The sequence below is a fragment of the Notolepis coatsorum genome (assembly GCF_963971535.1).
Source record: "Notolepis coatsorum genome assembly, chromosome: 9".
NCBI classification, from domain to species: domain Eukaryota; kingdom Metazoa; phylum Chordata; class Actinopteri; order Aulopiformes; family Paralepididae; genus Notolepis; species Notolepis coatsorum.
Window position 1 is genome coordinate 53,229,078 of NC_140173.1, and position 11,957 is coordinate 53,241,034.

An 11,957-nucleotide genomic window follows, 5' to 3' on the forward strand; every position below is an offset into this window, starting at 1 on the left:
GACAACCTTATTAAACTGAACTCACCTTCACATCAGGGCGACATATAATAACCTTAAAATCAGGCCATGTGTCCACAAGTACTTCCAGTGTACTGGGGTTGTCTGTATTAATTCCATACGCAAATCCTTATACCTAGAAACATAATCGCAGCTGTAATGGTAGCGGTGGAGCTGGACTCTCTAGCGTTGGTGGCGGAGAGGAGGAGCCTTGCTAAGCTCCATGCCATCAGGGACAACCCCTTCCACCCACTATACACAGACTTGGCTGATAGAAGGAGCACGTTCAGTGCTAGACTATACAGGCGTTTTCTCATTAGGAACGGCTGCCTCCGTTCCGTTCCCGAGAACGATAGTCCCCCCTCCCCACTGGCTAGCTTTCACACTACCAATCTTGCTTCGTCCCCGAGCACACTTGAGGGAGCAACACCCCGTTGTGAAAAGGAAATGTCTTTTATTTTCATTTGTCTTCCGGGTATTTTACTTTGAAAAACTGCCACTTCCGCACGTGCCTCCTCACTCTTTTGTGTTCCGCTATTTGTATAGTTCTGAATTGTACATTTTGACGTGCGATGGGTGGGGAATTGTGGCGTAACTGTGAACCCTTTGGCTTTCCATAGTTATGGTTCTGCTAGCAGCTGCAACAATTATACTTCCCGGAATTTTTTCATTCTTCAAAATTAAAGCCTGATTCTGCACAGGTCTGCAGCATACAGAATAAGCTTTATTTTGCACATTAAAGCCTATGTCAAAATACTTGTCCAGAATCCAGATCTCAACTTTGACCTCCCAAAACACAGCAAAAGCTGTGTAATATAATTTGTTGCTGGCCCCAACCCTTTATTGGGCAGGGAACCATATTTGGTAACTTAAGTGGACATGCCTCATCCCGCCACCTTGCCGCGTTATTTTTTTCCGTAACCCCATTTTGCGGAGACGCTCTCTGACTGGCCACTGACTGACGCTCTCTGATTGGCCACTGACATGTGCGCCCAATCGCGTGACGAGCTGTGTCTTTGCCCATTTATCACTGGTTAAGCTTAGGCGACTCTTTCGAAGTTGGTTAAGGTTAGAGTTTGGAATCAGGGCTGGTGTTCTATCGCCCTGCTCTAAGACAAACTCTAACCTTAACCAACTTCAAAAGAGTGCCTAAGCTTAACCGGTGTAGAAACAGGCGTCACACGATTGGGCGCACATGTCACATGAAGTGGCCAATCAGAGAGCGTCTCCGCAAAATGCGGCTACGGAAAAAAATAACGCCCCCTTGCCTCTCTGTGAGGTTGGAGAACAACATCGATTTCTCTCAGCCAATCAGGGGAAACGTGGCTACATCACAGAACGTCAAACAATGGCATGTGACCAATCAGCAGTGGCCTGGGGTATTTCAAACTTCAGTGTTATTCCAGAATTGATTTTGTGCACCTGTGTGCCCCCACCTACTTCAAGTTCAAGTTTCTTTATTAGTTGTCATACAAAAATTGTAAATACAGAATAATTTTATATGAAACGTTTCTTTCTGTTTTGCTCCTGAGTGTGCTAGATAAAAATAGATAAGTATAAAATAAGTATAAAATAGAAGTCAAAAGTACGTAAACAAAAGTGTTCGATATACATATATATACAATATACAATGCAGAGTAGAAAAAGTAACTGAGTTACAATACAATATACAGTACAATGCAGAAATGAGATGAGGTACAACTTAGGGTGTAATGAGGTATGAGTTGTAGTGCAAATCTATTTACCAATAAATATAAAGTGTGTTAAGTGTTACTCACACACTTAAAGTGATAGAATCCAAACCAACAATGGTAAGTTGATGAAACTCATATTATGACACTGAATAGTTGTGCTAAATGAGGAAATAGATATTGTTTGTGTAGGACTTCTAGAAATTAGTGAACCCTCTGCATGAAGAAAATGCTTGCAACCATATTTGATCACATATGCCCTGTTCAATAGTGTACGACTAGCACAAGTGACCATATGTTCATTTGTAGACATATGCCCATTGCATCTACTAAGCCATATTTATGGCATTTTCTTACATGCATTATGACACAAAACAATAGTGCATTAGATGGTGGCACCATATTTGATTATATGCCCTGTTCACCTAAGACTAGCTCAATTGACAGTATGTAAATTTTTAGACATAAGCCTGCTCAAATGTACTTAGTAATTCAATATTTGTGATTTATAATTTTTTCTGATTGAATAGTACCACCAGTATTTATGTTATATATGATATTTACAACTTATATGTAAATATCCTTTGTTTTCAGTAGATCTACACTTCACTGCTACTGTTTTCCTTTAGAAATAACTCAAACCGTGCTTGATATTGACAAAATAAATTATACTTTTTTTTATACATTTTATATTTAATTTTGTACAGAAAGAGGGTGAATGTTGTGCCAGTCAACCCGGCCATCAGTGATGATGGGGGCTCTGAGGAGGAAGACAATCATGTGGGAGATCCCGACTACACCCCACCCACCCACAACCTGGACACTCCAGGCCTGAGTGACACGGGGCCCTCTCCCAAGAGGACATGCGTGCGGCCTGCAGTGGAGGTTCTTGAGGAGGATGACGACGATGACCAACCATTACCACAAGCCAAGAGGCCCACCAAGAAGAGGAAGCCTGCAGCCAGGGTAACCACCTGGACAAAGGTTGACCTGGACAATGCAGCCATGCCTGAGTACCAGCACCCTCCCCCTGACTTTGTTGAGACTCCATTCAAATACTTCAGCAGGTACCTCCACTCAAGTCCATCAAGGAGATGGAGAAGAAGGCTGTCCCTTGTGGTAGCTAGGTTAGGTTTACTTTATTTGTTCAAGGGGGACAGCGTACATTAATAAAACATTTAAAAAACATAAATGCACCCAATTTTAGCCAAAAGGCTCATTTCCATTGGCAGTCCCCCAGTCACGAAAGGGGCTAGGTTGAAGCAGACTTGAGGTTGATGAAACCAGACAAAGGAGGAGCCAATCCACACTTGATTTTAAAAACTAGGCAGCTACTGTACGTGTGACTATGTTGATGATGTCAGCCTCACAACAGGCATGCCTGCGGGTCATCGCTTGCTGAGAAGGGCCTGTCTGTCACTGAAGAACTTCAGGATCCAGGTCTTCAAGAGTGCCAGCAGCCAGTCATGTCTCGCCCCCGTAGAAGTTCAGTACTTCCAGGCAACCCAAACACCTCTGCTCAAAATAAATATTTTTAATTTTATATGCGTTTTGTTATATTTCTTATATATACACTTTCTGGAAAAAAATTGCCCTCGAAGGGCGAGGAACCATATTTGAACACTTCATTGATATAGATATTTTACCCTAGACCGGCAATAAACTGTATATGAACATTTCAATGAGCTTGATTTACAACATGAAAATGACAAGTTTTTTAAAAATAATATAATAACACATAATAATAATAACACTCCAATAAAATATTGGATTTTAAAGTATTTCAATGAGTGCCCTATAAAGGGTTAAAACTACCCATATTACACCCAAGAGCCATTTTCTACCTTGTGTTGTTGTGACATAGAACCTGGATTTCTATAGACGATAAGTTCACATCGTGATAAACAGATCAGAATTACAGGCAAAGGGGTACAAACGTTCCCATAAAACGTTTTTTTATTTTATGGGATAGTCACCACATTTTACTAAAATGCCATGCATCATGTGTCATTTGTTTTCAGAAAAGCTACCGTTTTATCAGAGGAAGTATTCCTCCTCTTCCTTTTTAGACTGTTAAGGCAAAATAGGGCAACTTTTCAGGGGAGAAAAACCTTTCAGGAAAATCAATGCACATCCGATGTTAGCATGGCATTGTAGTCAGATGTGGTGACTCATGGGTTTATGTGGTGTTTAAGACAATTTTTCAGATACAATGGAAGCCTATGGCAGTATTGAATCTACAGCAAATTGCATCCAATTGAATCTACAGCAAATTGCATCCAACATTTTTCAGTAACGGTAAACAATAATGAAAAAAGAAGATGTTTGTATCATGGCAAGAATTAATATATCATCATCATACAAAATGACTTGGAACCCACATACATCATCATACAAAATGGCATCTTCCTTTTGCTTTACTGAATCATGGGTTTCTACTGACATAATATATAGGTCCCATCAATTGAGAAACACTAGATCAGGCAGATCTGTGGTCTAATCTCTTGTCAGCCGTGCAAGACACCTGTATGAATTCAGAACCAACATTGACACAAAATAAAGTGCAGCACAGAGAGTTGAGATGCTCAAAGCAATTTATTGTCAGATCAATGCTCCATGTTGCAGTGTTGCATAGGTGATTCCTTGTATGGTTACATCTGGTTTAAATTCAAGACAGCAATATTATACTGCATGATAACATCATCTGATCAAAAATACCAAATATTTTAAGTTATATTAGAAAATAAATGCTGATATTGAAGATCCTCCCTGTAGGCGTCTTAATTCTATGCTGCGTTTTCCAAGCATTTGTTTTTCACAAGCTGAATGTCGTTCATCCAAGGGCGACTCCACACCTCGAATGTGCACTGGTAAGGCTGAGGAGAAAAGAATGAACAAGTTACTCTGAAGTGCGTTAAGGCCTCATAGGTGCATTATATGTATAACCACAGGTGAATGTAAGCTGGTACCATCAGGTACTCTAGGGGTGGGACTCAACAGAGACCTCACAATATGATGCCATTACCATTACTTAGGCCACAATAGCAATGGTATCATGATTCATGATACAAAAGTATTGGCTTTCCCCTATATTGCAATATATCACACTTTAAGTACATTTAGTTACTATTAAAAACAAAGTGTAAATAATATCCCCTAATAGGCCTTTATCCGTTTGTAAACAATAATGATGTTTTGGGATGCACTTTCTGCCCAAAAGATACCTTTCAATATGACACAAATTATCCAATCAATGAAGCCATGAATCAATTACCAGATGAAATTTAAGGCCTTTCAGACTTTGTCAAGTCAACCCCTTTTTTCTCCTATTTTTAAGAACATTATTTTACAGAAGTTCATTATGTGGGGTTTCATTAAAATCCTGGAAATATCATTGTGTATTGATACCAACTATAACATGAGGAAGCATCACAATACTGTACCGTATCGAACCCCCCCCCCCCCCATTGAGTACAGACAAGAAAGCTCCCAAAAAGAAATAGCCGAAAAGTTGTCATATCAAAACAAGTGTGATATCTACATGTGCTTTAGTTTACTTTGTACTTTCTTTTTTTTGCCCACCTGAATGGAAGATTAGACTATGCAGTTTGGTGCTCTGATTCTAATTGTACCATGTGATAGCTGAAGACTAAGCAAACTACACTCCCTCATGAAAAAGTATCACAGTATTTCCATATAGACTTATTACCTTTCTCAGATTATAAATCACACCAGAAACCACACACATGCAAGTACTCCCGTGTTGATAAATGCCAATTGTTCTTACAGTCTATGCTCGTGCACGATTCTAAGTATTTGCATACAGAACCGCCCCTAATCAACCATATAATGGTAATTAAACACCCCCATGGGAACATGCCTGTTTGTGGAATGTGGAATAATGGCTAAGCTAATTTAAAAGATAAAATTCGCTGAGAGCGAGATTGATCACGGAGGTCATCAAACAAACAAATTGAAGCAACAATCTTATTTGGAAACATGACACAAAATAATATCCAGATTTTTATTTTAAACAATATTTAAATCGTATGATTTTAAATATTTTATCCAATGAAGTTGTCAATTTCACAGACAACTCTGCTGAGTTCCCGTGGACACCCATGGAGTGTCCAGATGATCTTCAACGTGCAGGGAGCCAAGGTTGACTGACGCAGTACAGAACCAGCACATAATAAATGACAAACTATTTGCACAGTAATGACTGAAATGAAGCAAATTTCTACCTGTGCAACCCAATGGAGAATAAAAACTCGTAACCACTATTTTGCGCTTGCGTTTACTATATACTGCAAAATAAATGCCCTTTTAAAAGTTAGATTAAGACCTTGCAAGGGTAGACTTACTTAAAACTGCTGTATGATCCTCTTGACTAAATTGCTACGGCGTTTGGAGGTGGGTGTTCTGCGTCTGCACCCCTGTGCCAAGCACAGCCACCAAACTTTCAGCAGGCCAACTGCGCTCTACAATGGCTCTTGGGCGCGCGTGAGCTCCTGTTGGGTCGTTGACTCGTTGGGTTGGTCAGAGTCATTAACCATGGCTTCAGTGGATAACCCTGATCACCCGCATTTAAGTGATATTTAAATTACAGATACCCCAGTAATAACGTTACAATTCAATTGTATTATATTAGGCCTGAATGAGTCGTGCTTCCCTCCCGGTCACCGGCAGTGACATTTATCAGCCAAATGTGCATTGCAGATTATCTGTACATTGACCGAGTGGAATCCCTTTCTATTCACATAACTGAATTTGTTTATTGATGGAGCTTATGAAGTTTATTAATCCTGCTCATGGAGGGTTGGGAAATGCCCAATCCATCTTCAATCTCACACTGGACCGTGCTGGTGGCCAAAAATCCCAGGGTGGAGAGGACTTGAATGTGCACAGGGATGGCATTTGTGTGTTTTGTTCCATGCTCCAATTTGGGTCCCAAATTGCGGTACAAATCAAGGAGAATGTGTCTTGGGTAGCGGACTCTACTTAATATTATATTCTCTCTGCAAATAGACTGCCATATCTCTGAAAACACCCCCCCACGGAGCGCACCCCGTGACAAGTCTTCCGATAATGCAAGATAAACCATGCTGCATTCATTCGGAAAGACCTATTCCAATTGCTATTTATAGGGTTTGACAATAATTACACTCATGTCTCTATTTTACAATTAACTATAATTAATTATAAGTCATACCGAACACGTCGGTGTTGAAACTAATGCATGAAAGCGTATTCCGTTTTGTAGCAGTTTTCCTATTCTACCGTTTGGTGCCATGTATGCACGGGTCAGAGCTGTGTACACGGTGCGTACAATCTCAAGCACAAGTTCATATTGATAAATCCCACACTTTGCTTAGAAATGATCGTACGCACATAAATGAGGGCCCTGGCTTGGAAATACCTTGGTGTGTGTTCAGCTGACACACACACACACACACACACACACACACACACACACACACACACACACACACACACACACACACACACACACACACACACACACACACACACACACACACACACACACACACACACACACACACACACACACACACACACACACACACACACACACACACACACACACACACACACACACACACACACACACACACACACACACACACACACACACACACACACACACACACACACACACACACACACACACACACACACACACACACACACACACACACACACACACACACACACACACACACACACACACACACACACACACACACACACACACACACACACACACACACACACACACACACACACACACACACACACACACACACACACACACACACGAAAATAGGGCATCAGGCTATTCTAAAAGTATCGATACTAGTAAAATTAGTATTGGATCGTTTTTAACAGCTGGGTATCGCAATACTTTTCTAGTATAAGTGTATCGTGCAACCCTACTGGAGTGGAGTCGTTACCTGAGCCAGTGCAGGATCTGTGTGGATATTGCAAACCTCAATGCTGCTTTTCCTGCAGGGGGTCTTTGCCATTTCCACAGTGAAAATATACTTCATACCAGCAACCACCTGTGGAGAGAGGCAGAGTTGGGAGGGTTATTATTTTTATTTTCTACGGTCCTCTGTAGCTCAATGGCTAAAGAGTATGACAGGACCACTGCCAGGGGCCAGGGGCTTGTTCCCCACTGGGGGCCACCCATGCTAAAACTATGCACTTGTGGTACTTGGAGACACTCTGGATAAAAGCGCCCGCACCAATTAGCATGTTACCATTATGTTCCTCTCGAAATACCATATTAGGGCTAGAGTATCTTAAATTCAGACTAAAGAGATTTTTAGTCATGGAATTGATCCATTTGACTAATTGATTAGTTGAAAATCAACAAATCTGTAAAAGTGTGTTTCCCACATGCAATCATGCAGAAGGACCTCTTTAAAATTAACCAGAGATGAGCTTATCATTTTTCAAGAAGTAACTCATTCAGCATGGGGGGGGGGGGGGGGGCATGAAATGGGCATGAAAGACTACTAGGCCTAATCGACTAAGAAAGACATGGTCAACTAAAACCAAATCAACTGACCAGCCTAAGCAACGAAGTACAGTTATTATATTTTGTATATCTTAGTTGATACATATACCAGTTAATTTAGTTCTATGCCTGATGCATTTGAAAAATAATTACATGCTTGAGAGAGCACCTTGGACTTGATTTTTATCTTTTAGAAATGAGGTTGCATCATCCGCTAATTGACTTGCAATTATATGATTTCCAAATGCATGCAATCTTTGGATATTTTTTTTCTCAAAATACCACCCCCAACTCCAGAGGCTCTAGCTCCGTCAATCTCGAAGATTATTGGACAGGGCTGTAACCAATGAGTGTGGCTTTCCAATGATACCCCATGTGGGGATGAGCGAATCAGGGATCTAGGTGAAGAGTCACAAGCGAAAACAGGAAGAGAAAAAAAACGCTGAAACCTGCAGAGCTTTTTTATTTTTTTACCAAAATCGCTCCTAATCACTCATCTCTGAACGGATTTTTATGAAATTTGGACATGTACTATGACTTCACGCTATGGAACCAGGGTGTTTTCCAGCTCATATAATCTTTTTTGATACTTATGGATATTGCAACTACTACAGAAAAATGTGAGTAACAAGTTTTTTCTACAACTCAAGTTCAAACCTATGAATTATCTTTATTGTATCAGAAACTTCAGAATGTTATCTTTCAAAAGAGACCAGGCTCATGCATGTGCTATAAGTATAAAGTATAAAGCAAAAAAAGTATGCAGTCCTCAAGTTCAAGTTTAAAAATTGCCACTTTTCTGGGCATCAGTTAAGGTTAAAAAAACGTAAAATGTATTTTAAAATGTGCTCTTAATTATTCTGATGTCTTTATATTTATGAAGGCACTGTGACACTTGTGAATGTAACATTTCGACAGCACTGTAAATTAGTTTAACTACTCTGTGTATTTATCGAGTATAAATAAAGATTGTATGAATGAATATGCTGGGAATTATACCTTACCTCATTGTTGGTATAACAATATGCGTTTGTTGATACATTTGATAAAAGCTAAATACCGTAATTCTCTTATGTCACTCCAAAATAATTTGTAGCAGTTAGATGTAGCGCCTGGAGACTTGTTTAAAGATAGTTTACCGATTGCCAAATCAAATTTTTAAAGTTATAAATGTGATTCTTGTGTATTTTTTTTTGGGCGATGGGAGGCACTATGACACAACGGCAACACCCAGGCAATGGGAGGCACTATGACACAACACCCAGGCGATGGGAGGCACTATGACACAACACCCAGGCGATGGGAGGCACTATGAGTCTGACACAACGCCCAGGCGGAAGTGATCAGCTTAGGAAAGTTCAAATCAATATCTGTGAACTTTTCCATCCCTTTTTCAGTTTTTGTACTAAAAAGGGGAAGTATGCCCAATTTCAGAATGCATACATGTTATTCCTCTGAAGCTACTCTATAGACAGTGAATTAGGAAAGATTCTTTTTTTCCCAGCGGACTGAGAGCGGGGGATGCAAACAGGCTGGAAAAACTGCTCAGGAAGGCCAGTAACGTGGTGGGGGGGGGGACTAAACTCTGGCGGTGGTGTCAGAGAGGAGGGGCCTTGCTAAGCTCCACGCCATCATAGACAACCCCTCCCACCCACAATATACAGACTTGGCAGAGAGAAGGAGCACGTTCAGTGTTAGACTAAGACTCCCAAGATGCAACACTGAACGGCACACAGCACAGGAAGTCCTTCATTACAACAGCCATCAGTCAGAGCACAGAGTGACAGTACAAACTCTGGTAATCTTCCTGGACTTTTTGACTCAATGACGTTTTACCTTTACATCGACACTTTACATTTATTACTGTACATTTGACTGCATATTTTTGGCTGTATATTTTAGAATGTATACATATTTAGAATGTATATCCCTGACTGTATTTTTATTTGTGATTTAAATGTTTATTGTGTGCGATCTGTAGTGCTGAATTTCCCTCTGGATCAATAAAGTATATTCTATTCTAGAGAGTAATATAAGAGTATAGGACATAAGAATATGGATATAATGCTATCGATATACATATATTAATACATGATTGATGGTGTAATAAAATCTTGCCTAGGGCATCAAACTGGTCAGGGCTGGCTCTGGTATTCAGCTCTGAAACTGAAAATGAACACATACTCCGAACATTCCCCTGGGTGTTCTCGGTTCAAGTTTCAAGTTTCTTTATTAATTGTCATACAAAAATACAGAATACTTTTATATCAAATGCTTTTTCCTGTTCTGCTCCTGAGAGTGTGCTAGATACAAAATAAAATAGATAAGTAAAACATAGAAGTCATAGAAGTCTGTCATAGAAGTCTGTCACCTATACCATCTCCCCAATGCATTGTCTATGGAGCAGCTTAACACTTTACCTGAAAACGTAACATTTAGTTTAGTTTTTAGCGCTCTATTTATTGGATTTGGGCTAAGAGTTGTTAATGTCAATTACCATTTCTGTCTTGAACACATGAATAACATTTATATGCATTCTGTAAATGGTTGTAGACAGTTCCCCTTTAATCCGACTGTTCATGCCGATTGTTAAATAAAAACAAAATTAGGTTAAATCTATATTTTTACATTATTTGGAAGGTTAAACAGTACTGTATATTTGTATATCTTGTATGTCATAAATGTCTGGATGTAACAGTAGGCCTACTGTATACGTCATGTATGTCATAAATGTCATGATATATATCTGTACGTGTCATAAATGTCATGATGAATTGAAAATGGAGGACCCTGATCTGGTCTGCATTCCCTTAGCAATTGTGTGTATTGAGCCGTAATGTACCCATTCTGCAATCTGTTAATAAAATGTTCAATCAATCAATCAATGATTTATGCTTTTATCCAATAAAGTTGTTACCTTTTTGTACCCCGGTTGTGCGGTTGATTATTGAAAGGCTTTTGACAAACAGTTTCCCCTGCTACATAAGCAGTTTATCCTTTTTATGATACAACCCACGTTTTTATTACACTATTTTACTAACTTTTATTGCATTGCACTATTTTGCTACTCTATTATATTAAAATTGTCTATATTATGTGTGACGATGAGCCGTAAACCGGGAAGCCTATTGAGATGTTGGATCCTAATGTGAATAACTGATTTGGTGTTCTGTCTTACCTTGACTTTGTCTATTTTGCTCATTTTTATAATTAGTCGTTTTTGCTGCTGTGAAGCACTTTGCGCTGCAATTCTTGTATGAAAGGTGATATACAAATAAAGTGTATTATTATTATTAGTCTACACACATATATGGCACATAATCGATACATATTTCCAAATTCCACTCACCTGTTGCTGAACTTTGATCACTTTGGCCACCTTTGTCAGGTACATGCCATTGGACCCCTTGTTGTGTTGGACAACTGCGAAATTCAAGGCGTTTTGTATTCTCGAATCATTGATGTCTGCTTCAGCCGGACCTCCTGTCAAACCGGCCGCTCCGACGGCGAACACCGCCGCCAGTATTGGAATGACGACCTTCCAATAATCCATGATTCTCTCACAGATGATGATACAAAATGTTCCACAAAGAGGAGAGAAAAACAAAACAACAACGGACCCTGATTTCGAAGACCGTTATATAACCGACACTGACGTCACAATCGGTCACGTGTTTTCCCCAGCCGTGGAGAATGTTCGTTTTAAAAACCGGAGTACTTTGGTT

At 39.8% G+C, this 11,957-nt stretch overlaps 1 protein-coding gene across 1 annotated transcript; it reads right to left on the reverse strand.

Moving 5' to 3' along the window:
• Positions 1-4,268: 4,268 nt before the first annotated feature.
• Positions 4,269-11,900, reverse strand: LOC311234531 (cystatin-like). Its single transcript, XM_084321774.1, has 3 exons — positions 11,582-11,900; positions 7,664-7,771; positions 4,269-4,564 (listed from the first exon to the last, which is right to left on the reverse strand). Exons 1-3 carry the CDS (start codon positions 11,783-11,785, stop codon positions 4,475-4,477), a joined length of 402 nt encoding a protein of 133 aa, XP_084177900.1. The 5' UTR covers positions 11,786-11,900; the 3' UTR covers positions 4,269-4,474.
• Between the last annotated feature and the right edge of the window lie 57 nt (positions 11,901-11,957).

Coding starts and splice junctions, on each gene's coding strand:
- LOC311234531 (XM_084321774.1), bottom strand. CDS start 11,785: ATGGATTATTGGAAGGTCGTCATTCCAATACTGGCGGCGGTGTTCGCC. Junction 7,772..11,581: donor TGATCAAAGTTCAGCAACAG/GTGAGTGGAATT, acceptor CTCTCTCCACAG/GTGGTTGCTGGTATGAAGTA. Junction 4,565..7,663: donor CAGATCCTGCACTGGCTCAG/GTAACGACTCCA, acceptor TTTTCTCCTCAG/CCTTACCAGTGCACATTCGA.